The sequence below is a fragment of the Schistocerca serialis genome, chromosome 1, assembly GCF_023864345.2.
Source record: "Schistocerca serialis cubense isolate TAMUIC-IGC-003099 chromosome 1, iqSchSeri2.2, whole genome shotgun sequence".
Taxonomy (NCBI): domain Eukaryota; kingdom Metazoa; phylum Arthropoda; class Insecta; order Orthoptera; family Acrididae; genus Schistocerca; species Schistocerca serialis.
Window position 1 is genome coordinate 741,439,531 of NC_064638.1, and position 12,511 is coordinate 741,452,041.

The 12,511-nt window shown below is 42.8% G+C and overlaps 1 protein-coding gene across 1 annotated transcript in view; it reads right to left on the bottom strand.

The window, feature by feature from the left end:
• The window catches only part of LOC126428529 (uncharacterized), a 106,614-nt gene that overhangs the window by 26,390 nt on the left and 67,713 nt on the right, over positions 1–12,511 (bottom strand). The window contains exon 2 of the mRNA XM_050090413.1: positions 8,989–9,141. Within this exon, the coding sequence (XP_049946370.1) occupies positions 8,989–9,141 (153 nt within the window). The remainder of the gene's footprint in view (positions 1–8,988; positions 9,142–12,511) is intronic.

The window sequence follows — 12,511 nt, forward strand, 5'->3', positions numbered from 1 at the left end:
ATTAGGCTTTTAAGAAGAGTGAGAGGATGTACAAGAGAAGGTTGTAAAAGAAATGACGATATAAGGAAAGATGTAGAAATGTATAACTTAAACGAAAAAATAAATAAAATGAAGCAGAACGGAGGGGATATGTAAACCATATGAATGGAGAAATGCTCCCTGTAATAGCTTTCAATTATAAACAAACTAGAAGAAGAAATGTAGGGAGGGCTTACGGAAACAGAGAATTTGTCTATTACATGAAGTGAAGAAGAATAAAAAGTTTTTCACTGCACTGTCTAGTATGTTTCAGGTGTAGCATTTGAGTCATGTTCAACTATATATAATGTGTAATGTGTCTTGGGGAGAAGGCTGGTTGTTCCGTCAAATGCCGTTACTTTGGCTGTCCATGTTAATTCTTTGCAATGCTCTAGAAACGGGCTCGTAAGCTATGCCGACTTTTCCTCAGGTTTTTGAATTCGTTCTTAATGTTTTTCTGTCTGTTTGTTCTTCCTACGGTACTTTGTATTGTTACCATGAAATCCCTCGTGAAACAGTCCATTCGCTAACGAACAACTGCGCTTTTATCGATGGGAATTAATAATCTGAACACGCCTCGTACTTACAGGTTCCAGAAACTTCGCGTCAAGATGTGACGCACCCTAATGCCTTCGAAGTCAGAACATTAGAATAAGAGACATACCCAAAATGAAGTGGAAAATTAATGATGAGATCGGCCTTGAAATATGTATAGTTTGAATAAGAAGCGAGTTCTGGAGTAGCAAATCAAACAGAGATTATGACAGAGTTTTCATTATACTTCATTTTCAAAGTCATACGGGAATCGGTAACAATAATGTTTGTGCTGATAATGAGTCTTAGTGAACGTGCCGTTTCGTTAGCTTTGACGGTGGCGCCCAGGGAACAACATGAACCACAGAGGCATCAATAGTGCGGGTGACCGGCTCGTGTCACTGAGGAAAGCTACTAGTGAGTGCTGGGGCCAGAGATTAGTGGATCGTCAGACGAAAGAAATGTTACGTGGAGTCGTGGTAATGAATTTTCACGAGGAAAGATGGCTATCACTCAGTATGTTCTTTAGTGGCATGGCCTATTACAAGTGAATTTGATAGGTTGCACATCCCACAGCGACAGAAAAACATCTCTTCCGCGCCTGTGGGGAGAGTACTGCCAATAAATTGCCAGTAATCTGCACAGCTTATAGACATCTTTAGGTCTTTCTGTTTCCGATAAGTTGAAAGTCACCTATAAGGTAGCCACTTTCAATTTTCGGTTATTTTATCACTCTACTTCGCGAGTCAGTTATTTCTGGTGCTATGCAAAGATGGTATTGTGTATCAAGGATCGACAGCAAACACTCTGGTTAGCTAGTATATGCTTTGAAGCTTTCGAGAAGTTGTGTGTTTTGGTTCCGGTCCAGTGCAATAGTCGTAGCTCTCCCCGCCAGGCAAAATCCTGTGGGTTAAATGTTTGAACTAAAGTGTCTATACGGGTCGCGGGGCAGGTGAGACTATCGGTGTTAAATGGAGTCGACGCTGTGTTTGCTGTTTGGCGAGGAAGATAATATTATTGTGGTTATCCGTAGCCATTGCTTATTTGAAAAGTGCTTTCATTTAGTATTCTTGGGGATTTGCATTTCATGGTCAAATTCTGACTGATTTACAGACAGAGGTTGCTGTGAACGCTGTGAGCAGAAACATGTCCGACGTGTCGTTGGGAATTTGTTGTCTCATGAGGTCCGCAGTCACAAAGTTGGGTACGAATCCAAATTCAATCATTCAATCCAAAGAGCAGGTAAGTCAGGTTATTCACTCTTCCATTCAACTTAGATTATTAGCCGGTTTATATTGTGTATATTACTTGCTTCTTTTATGTTTGTTTACTGGTTTGCCTGCCTTTGTTTTGGTAGGAGGCTATGTATTACTCCGGCCTACGGCTTTTTGAATTAACTTTAGAAAGTTGGAAATCACATAGTTTCTTCTATTTAAATATCCTTGGTCGTTGATTTGATACTTAGTGTATGGTATAGTTCCAGTTATATGATCATTATGTGATAACGGGTTATGAAACGATACCTTTCTCACCTGTCAGAAGCAAGTGCCAAATTTCGCCTAGTGTTTCCTATTACAAGTAACTTCCTCCAGATTCACCATTACGTATTCCTGTTCTCTGCATGAATTTAACAGCTAATAGTGGACTAGCGGTTCTAGGCGCTACAGTCGGGAACGGCGCGACCGCAACGGTCGCAGGTTCGAATCCTGCCTCGGGCACGGATGTGTGTGATGTCCTTAGGTTAGTTAGGTTAAAATAGTTCTAAGTCTAGGGGACTGATGACCTCAGAAGTTAAGTCCCATAGTGCTCAGAGCCATTTGAACCATTTTTAACCATTCCATGCGATGGGTTTACTACAACCCCTGAAGTTGTCAGGCGAAGGCGGCGCTGTGCGCCATGCAAATAGTATCGCAGCCACCTTCCTAGGTTGTCTCCACATCGCTGGAAGCGATAAACACATTTTAATAAACTATGTATATTGAAATTTTTCGAAGCACGTGACTCATCCGACTTTAAGTCCTGTTACTAGTAAATATTCACCTTTGGTGGAGGGGCCACTACTTGTAGTCCTGCTGATTCTGCTACCACCAAGCCATTACAAGAAAGAACAAAATGCATGACGACGCTCATAATCGGTCCTTCTTAAGACCACGTTTGACTATCATCTCCATAAATGTGGAGGGATTATCACCTGTCAAACACGATATACTGGCTGATTTGTGCAGATCGAACGAATGTCACGTCCTATGCCTACAGGAAACGCACCGAGGCCCAAACAGCAATAGACCTAAAATTGCGGGCATGAAACTGGCAATCGAACGGCCTGACGATCAATACGGAAGTGCAATTTTCATACGAGAGAGAGTAGCCTACGACGGGTTTCAACTTTCGGACAAAATCAAAATTGAAGTTCTCCGAGTTGAGGCTAATCATATGACAATAACATCAATATATAAGCCTCCAAATACGCCATTCGAATATGACCTGCCGCGCAATAATTCCCTTCCCACGGGGAGTATTGTAATGGGTGACTTCAATAGTCACCATACACGCTGGGGATACAATGAATCTAATGAAGAAGGACTCAAGGTGGAGACATGCGCAGATGCTGAATCACTCTGTCTCATACACGACGCCAAACTCCCCCCATCTTTTAACAGCGGCAGGTGGCAAAGGGGATACAACCCTGACCTCGTCTTCGTCAGCCAGAACTTGGTAACTGAGTGCGTGAAAGATGTCCTGGGTCCTATTCCACACTCCCAACATAGACCCATCAAACTCACAGTTACTTCAGCAGTGGTGCCAATGCGGATTCCATTTCGACGAAGATTTAATTTCAAGAGGGCAAACTGGGAAGGTTTCGCCATTGCAATCGACGAAAAGCTGAAAAATCTAGAACCAACACCCAGCAACTACGACAAGTTCATAGAAATCGTCCAGAATGTATCAAGAAAGTCTATCCCTAAGGGCTGCAGAACGGAGTTTGTACCGGGCCTAACGAAAGACATCCCGCAACTATACGATGCATATAAGGAAAAGTATGAGGAGAACCCATTCTCTGAAGAAACTCTTGAACTTGCAAATACACTTACCGACCAGCTAATCGAGAAGCGCCGAGAAGAATGGCAACATCTAATTGAAAGTGTAGACATGATCTAGCCGGATTGCCTGGAAGACAATTAAGAAGCTAAATAACGACCCTAAGCTGCAAACGGAAGCACCAAGAGTAACAGCCAACCAAGTAGCGCACCAACTCGTTCTTAATGGGAAAACGAAGACTCCAGCAAAAACCATCCCAATAAGAACTGGCGCAAGTAACACGGACTACTACAGCCGTCCATTTACCATCGAAGAGCTAGAGTCCGCACTTAAATCTCTGAAATCTGTCAAAGCAGCAGGGCTAGACGACCTTAGGTATGAACAGATCCTTAAATTTGGCGAGTACACGAAAAACTGGCTGCTCCTACTTTTCAACACCTGTATCCGGCTGAACAACATCCCGAAAATCTGGAGAAAGGGCAAGGTCATAGCCATTCCAAAACCCGGCAAACCATTGGACGAGCCAAAAAATTTCAGACCGGTAACATTACTTTGCTGCTTGTACAAGGTGTTAGAGAACATGCTGCTGAATCGACTTGTGCCTAATATTGATCATCAGATAATTCTGGAACAGGCGGGGTTTCGCCCTGGGAAAACTTGCACTGGACAGGTCCTGAATCTTACCCAGTTCATAGAGCATGGGTACGAGAACCGTCTAATTACTGGAGCGGTACTTGTCGACCTCTCATCCTCATTCGACACTATAAATCACAAACTGCTGCTCACTAAAATATACGCTATGACTAATGATTTCGGGCTGATACAAATTATATCAACTCTTCTCAGCAACAGACGGTTCATCGTAAACCTAGGAGGGAAGCGAAGCCGATGGCGTATCCAGAAAAATGGACTACCCCAAGGCAGTGTCCTCGCACCCACTCTTTTCAACATATATGTGAATGATCAACCAGTTGCACCAGGGACTAGGAGCTTTGCTTACGCGGACGATCTTGCAATAGCCGTGCAGGGTCGGAACTTTAACGACATAGAAATTAGCCTTACGAATGCTCTCAACGGTCTAACGCCGTACTACGAAGCCAACTGTCTACGCCCGAACGCAGCAAAAACATTATCCTGCCCATTCCATCTTCGAGACCGAGACGCCAAACATAACCAAAACATCACGTGGAACAACCAACGGATCGCGTTCAGCAGCACTCCTTGTTATTTAGGTGTCACCCTTGATCGCACACTTACTTACAGACATCATGTAGACAGGGTCAGGGGCAAACTATCAGCAAGAAACAACCTCCTGAGTAAGCTCACCTCCACAAAATGAGGTGCCGACCCACATACTTTACGTACGTCGGCACTTGCACTCTGCTACTCGGTTGCTGAATACGCTGCCCCAGTTTGGGAAAGATCAGCGCATGCGAAACGAGTGGATCCTCTGCTGAACGATACCTGTCGCGTAATCACGGGATGCCTAAGACCCACCCCGGTTAGCCAACTTTATTTGCTTAGTGGCATAGTTCCATCCAACGTCAGACGAGCTATAGCAAGCGAAGCAGAGCGCCTCAAGCAGCTGTGCGACCAGCGCCATCCTCTCTTCGGACAAAACCATCCACACACAAGTCTAAAATCATGACGGAGTTTCCTCGCCTCAGTTCAACCGCTCGAAACCTCAAAACAAAAGGCCAGATTGTCAAAATGGCAAACAACACTGCCTTCGGGAGACCAGGCACCTCTAATCTCACCCAACGAACAATTGGTCTCTGGAAATGAACTAAGATGGCCATTATGGAGAACCCTCAACCGCCTACGAACTGGGGTGGGCAGATGCAACGTAAACATGTGTAAATGGGGACGCCGAGACGGGAAGGACACGTGCCAGTGCTGACAGACCGAAACAGTGGACCACCTCCTGGAATGCAGCAACATGGGGGAAGTGTGCAGGAAAGAAGATCTGGCGAACACTACGGCAGTGGCAGTTAAATGCGCTGAATTTTGGCGGGACGTAATATGATATATATACTATGTTTGTCTTTATATTGTAATGTGATTCCCCATTTGGGTTTGTTTTATTTATACATATGTGTATTGTATTTGTATTTGTGTGTATATGTAATATGTGGGTTGTCTATGGCTTGGATACGATTAAATAAATAATAACCTTTGGTGGAGTCTTATAATTGATTTTTCATATTGGGTCTGCTGACAATGTGTCTATTATTTTTACACTGCACGGTGAATGTGCGTTCTGATCAATTACTTCGCGTTCATTAATTTGTTATACGGATCAGAACTGTATCGATGATACGTGTTGGGTTTACCTTACACTAGGAAACCGAAATTCAAAGTGAGCAGACGGCTTGCATATTTGGAATGACCGTCGTGTGTGCTGTAGGAAGTGCTGCGCTGCATGTGGAGTTGGGTGAACGAAATTTGATGTGCGCACAGTGAAGGGCCGTCGGCCTGCGTGGAGGCGCGCGGCTGCGCTGGCCACGGAATGGCTAATGCAGGGTCCTCGCTAAGCTGGACTGGGCTGGGCTGGGCTGGGCTGGCCACACCGAAATTACGGGCCGCGGCTCTGGTATTTGGCGAGGGGCCCGCGGCGGCTGCGAGGCGCCCTTCTTCGCAGAGCTCACGGCTTAGCGCAAACCACTGACCACGAGGGCGCCCAGCTGCCTCACTGCCTGGAACCGCAAGCACAATTTGATGCAGCAGAGGTACTACGAGGGTGTCACGGCTACTTCCCTCGGTATATGGCTGCACCAGGGTGTCAAATATGAGAAAGCGAGTTTCTACAAGAAATACATCAATCCATGCGTAACTTGTTTCCTCAAAAACACGTTTCTTTTTTTTTTTTTTTGATGAATGAGGTCATTCCCCTACTCACTGATGTGACTAGCACAATGCTTAGACAAGAGGCGTGAATTACTTACGGCAAAGTCTGTGTCGTAATGCAGGCTGCTTCTACATGGCCACAACATTGATTATTTTAATAATTTACCATTTTAAGTACCTATGGGAAAGTTTCTTCACACTGAAACTTGTCAAAGTTCTAATCTGATTCAGTAACTATTGGGTGGTGTAAGGACTAGGTTATTAAAGTAAAATAATAATTATATGTCCATAGAAAGCATTCCATAGGAAGAAGTGGGATAGCCTTTGATTATAAGACTGATTATCAAACACATGGAATTATTCTTTTGTAGAATGTAATTTTGAGTGACGGAGACTATGGTTGCCAAATTAAAGGATCGTATAGCTGCAGTTGCTAGTAAATAAGTGGAAGGTTTTGAAATACTGATTGGATATTGGGGTTTTTCTACATCTTTTGGAAAGCAGTCATCTGCTACCTTTACTTGATACGTGTTGACGTACAGGATACGTGATGTATAGCATGTAATATTGGTAATTTTCACCTCACAAAGATTAGTATACCCTCAATAGTAAACGCCTGATGGCCTGAAGTTATCAAACAATTGTAATTTAACCGTCACGTAGCAGCGACAGAATCTATTATTCTTTATCTTTGCCGCTCTTGCACGGCGGTTGTAAATCTCTATGTACACATATCGATTAATGATATGAACAGAATTAGGTTTTTTCAAGCCGAATGAGGCCTTGAGCGCTTCACCTTTTAGCGTTTCTATTCCATGAAAGGCGGACAATTATTGGCTGCGTTCCGCAATTTGTATTATATATATATATATATATATATATATATATATATATATATATATATATATATATATATAAGTACAAGTACAAGTACAAGTAGAAGACGATGAATTTGGTACAGGAACACACAGTGGTCAGTCCTTAGTTTGCTGAAACAGTGCGAAAATCTTGCAGAAATGATGACCAAGTTAACGTAGCCGTTGTCATGAATGGATGTAAGTTCCATTCTGCGTTAGTATTGCTCGTTTTTAATCTCATCTCCTTCTTTTACAGACAACTACGGTACTATAATTGATTTCTTAGCAATAAATTAACAGTGCCAAAAAGTGAATCGTGAAACTCTTAGTTGTTACATATCTTATAACTGTCTGACAAGAAAAGCGAAGCACTCAAAAGACAGGGCCGGATGTCTGTGTAACTTCGTACACACCATCAGCAGGTATATAAATGATTAGAGTTGCCATTCTCTTTGAGACGCACAGTGGCCAACAGAATTCATTAGTGTTTCTCATGTTTAGTGTTGTTACCAGGCCTGTTAGGGTTATATGGGTCACGAACTAAGGTAGATGTTGAGTGATCACTCTGAAGGACAGGGAGATGTCACTTATACGTGCGAGAAAGCGTTATCAGTTCTTGATAAAGTTTGAAAGGAGCCTCATTGTCAGTCTTCATTTGGTCAGGTGGTCGAAAAGTGCAATATCTAGATTTGTGGGCATTCAGATGTAAGAGTGGCTCAATGTTGGACTACATGGGAACGTGAGAGTATCCATACTTGTCGTCGAGGTTCCAGTCAACTTTATCTTACCAATACAAAGGAGTATCTCTGTATTACGCAGCAGGCACATCGTAACACGTTAGCAACAGCACCTGTTATCCGAGAACAAGTAATGGATTCGCTGCAACATTTTGTCATCCATTCGTTGGAGGCTAGCATCAGCTGGACTAGGGAATTACCAGACCATGCTAGTTTGCCGTAAAAATAAAAAAAACAGAGGGGGAGAGAGAGAACACAAACGGCTGCATTTGGGTTGGTGCCGTCACCTGGAAGCTTGCACTGTTGATGAATGGTGTCGCATTGTGTTCAGCGCTGAATTACAGTTATGCATTACCTCCGATGACCATCGTCGGAAAGTATAGCGGTAATGTGGGGGGAGCCGCCATTCTTCCAACGTTTTGCAGAGGCACAGCGGTGTTATTCCTTGCATCATGGTACTGGGAGCCATCGCTTATAGCCTCCTGTCCTGTCCTGCCTGGTAGTGACTGAATGAACCCTGATGGCCCAATGGTACGTCACGGATGCCATGCATCCTATTGTGTTACCACTCATGCGACAGCATCATGGTGCCATTTTTCAACAGGACAATGCTTGTAGATGTACTCCCATAGCCAGCAAGATCCCAAGATCTGTCCCCGATAGATCCCATGTGGGACGTTCTCGAACTTGCTGGTGTCTAGGTTATCAAAGGCCAGTGACAACAATTGTAGGCCAGCTTGCCTCAGAAATGCATCCAGGCCAGAGAGAGTGAAACGTCATACTGATAAGCTGGCTCATACTTCAATGTTCTTTATAAATTTGACTCGATTTCGTGACCACTTAAATGAGATGACTATCTTTTCAACCTGTGAAGTTTCATTTCGCTTCCCCCTCACCTTCTGAGTGTTTCACTTTTTTGTCAGGCATGTGTTAAACACATATACATATTTCTCTACCTGAGATGCTGCGTTGGGCCTTTGCTGTGGCGCTGGGACGACATCTTGCGGCTGGTGAGTGAATCGTTGCGCTCTGAATGCGTCACCTTGCGCCGCCATGATGGGCGTCCACATTGGTCACGTGACCGGGGTAGTTCCTCTGATTGGTCATGCCTGAAACAGACAGAAACTGCTATTAGCATTCACGAATTACTTATATAGTAGCCTTAGTTCTTTCAGAAAAAATGAATATTGCGCTCCTTTGAATGAAAATAATTTCATGTTTAGTGTGTGGGATAAGGCTGTGGACAAGGTACCAGGAATGAGAAGTACCATGTAGTATTGCAATGCTGCAGCAGGTGTTGCCTTGTCACTGTAAAAAACAAAGTGAAATATCTTATATTTTTGCCTGCCAAGAATGCTGGAAGTGAGCTGAATTTATGATGGAGCAATCAGATTACCAAAATATCAGAATACACACATGACTAGCTATATTGCTAGCAGTATGTACATATCAAGAAAAATGTGGCATCACCCCTATATCTCGTGCAGGTATGTTGCTATTGTGACTGTTCCCGTACCGATCGGAAGGTCACCTCTGACGTTGTTTATAAACATACACACTCTTACCATGACCGCTACCCACAGGTAGAACGTTGCATTCGAATGGATTGCGGCATTTCAGTTGAAAGTAAAGCACTAGCAGGGATGGAGTGGAAAGGTCTGTGGAACACCAGAGTGAGCATCCGTCATGCCACGGACAGTCGTGACCAATGATCAAGTCCGCACCATCACGTTATGTGCAGAATGCTTGTCAACCAGGGAAGTTGCTCGACGTGTGCACCGGAGTCAAAATGATGTGGTGCAGACATGAAATCGGTTCCAATTAGCAAGTAGGGCTGAAGACTGACATCGCACAGGTTGTCCACGTTCGATATGTGCACTGGATGATCGATGTCGACGGGTCAAATAAACCGTGGGCTGAGTGCTCCAGAACTGAATTCGGCCTTCGAAGAGCTTACATGACGCTGTACATCGCATCAAACTGTTAGGAGTCGATGCATGAAGCAAATCTCCATTCCTGACAACCATTGCGAGCACCACGTCATACACTACAACTGCACGTACTCATTTACAGATGGACAAAATTTATGCAGAATGGACGCCCCAGGATTGGTGTCGGATGTTGTTTACGAACGAAACTCGGACATGTTTGACACTCATAATCGAGGACAACCTGCTTGGGAACGACCCGGTAATATCGAACGTCTTCAAAATTGTGTTTGACATGTGCAACGAGGTAGTGATAGAGTTGTGTAATGGGGTGGCATTACGGGCATTAAAAGGAGCAACCGCACATATCTCGTGGTTGTCGAGGGTAATGTAATTGATATACGGTACATTGACAAGATTCTACAATGAATGGTGGGACCGCATCGCCAATATTTTGGTGACAATTTCATCTTGATGGAGGATAACTCGCGTGATCACTGTGTTGTTCTCGTGAAATGACTGCAGGAGAGTGGGACAATTTTGACCATAAAACACCTGTCGTAAAAACAGGATTCTAAATGTAGATGCGTAGATTAAACGACTAAAAAAGTAGAACCGTAATTAGGGCAGGAATTCACTGGCCAAGAACCCACAGCTGTAAACTATACTGCAGAAACAGAAAAACCTTATAGATTAAAGTATCACATTTTTATCATTTTCTGTGTGTATAGGGCTCGATTGTTTAGTTTTGTTCTTTCTCACTGAAGTGCATTCTTTGAACTTTTGCCTAGATTAACTTTGCAGATACTTGTAGATCACAGCACTCGATAGATTAGCTTTTATGTGTAAACAAGGACTTAATTCAGCTGTCTATGTATGGCACAATATTCGTTACCCAGAGGCAAGCGGATCAGTTTATAAGGAAATGTGCTTGAACAAAAATAACAGCTTTGGTCATAGAGCCTGTCACACGTGAATTTTGTTAAAGAAAAAGACAACCTCAAGCAATGTATCAGATTTAAGTTGGTTTGACGACGGCCACGAAAGCTTGCTGGGTCACATGATCCGTTTGCCTGAGGAAGATATTTTTGTGTTCCATATAATTTACACGTTGGTCCTAGCGATGACTGGCAATGTGGTCCATCATTACTTACATCTTGCTGATATCTGTGACGTTACCCATTTCAGGTACCTTTCATGGACCTGTTATTTCCTTGATTCACCTGTATATAATCGAGCTAAAATCTTACAGGTGCCTGTTTACCTCTATTAATAGGCTATCTAACTTTAAAAACTGTCTGAAGAGTTGTTCTATACGCTTTGTCTGAGAGCCTAGTAAAGCGGATAGTAAAAAATTTCGAACTCACAAAGTGATTGAAAACCCTGTAGCGCTATCATATGAGCGATTTCATTAACAACGAAGCTTTATGTTCATTAACAACTGAGGAAAATATTATAATTGTTAGGAAAATAGTAAAGTAGATGTGGAGATGTATGAATAATAACAATTATATTTTAATTCATAATAAGGAAGAAATGTCACGACAAATCAAAACGTTACAGAATCGGCACTCGATTGCAGGCTACCTTTAGCATCTGACCCTGGATTTGAATTAAAACTACAGAATTTCCCTCTTCTTGGAATAGGAATGTGTGGCGTTAGGAATGCAAAGAAGGATTCTGGATCAGGTAACAACTCGACACACAATCTTAGTGTCTGAAAGTTTCGTTGTAGTATACACACCGATGAGGATTGCAGGATTTGTCAATGAAACCACCTACAAAAAGTGACTAAGCTGTTGTAGATCACATCCATTATCCCAAGGGTACTAATTGTACAGGTTAGTGAGGAATGTTGAAACGTTGATAATGGAGTCGTTTAGAACCGTTTTATGAACTATTTTGCCAATTTGTTTTGAAAGTGTCACATACTGTAAGAAACTGCTTATACTAAACCCTTAAACGTTTAGATTTTTACTCGCTGAATTCAATATTACTTTGTGTTTATGATTTCTGCTTAACGCATCTACAAGTTAGCAAACGGGAGGAGGAGTCCCTTCGGATGTAAAAATGATTATTGCAACTGATCTGAATATTGTGCGAGATCCAGAAAGCGATAAAGCAACCTAAACGAGAATTTAATTGTTTAACGGCAGAGAATGAAAGCAGTGATACGTGTAGAAAGTGTGGCAACATAAAGGTATGTGTCGGAAACAAATCAAATGCTAACCTGGTGTAGACAGCTGCGCAGCTGCGAGGTACAACTGTATGGGCGAATATTTCCATTAAGTGCATTTGTCAGAAAACGACCCGTAAGTAATTGTTATTTTAATAGTTGTCTACCGAATCGTTCACCATAAACTGTTCATTAGATTGTTTAATTCCTCAACCTGTTGACGTTTGATAGCTTCGTCTAAAAGTGGGTATAAGCAAAGAATCACTGTGCGGTTATCTTTACTGTGGCGTGTAGTTAATTACAAGTGATATGTTTCTTCTTCTGGCTGGAAGGGACTGAGATGTATTGTAGGTTTTCTTTGATACGTGTAGTTGC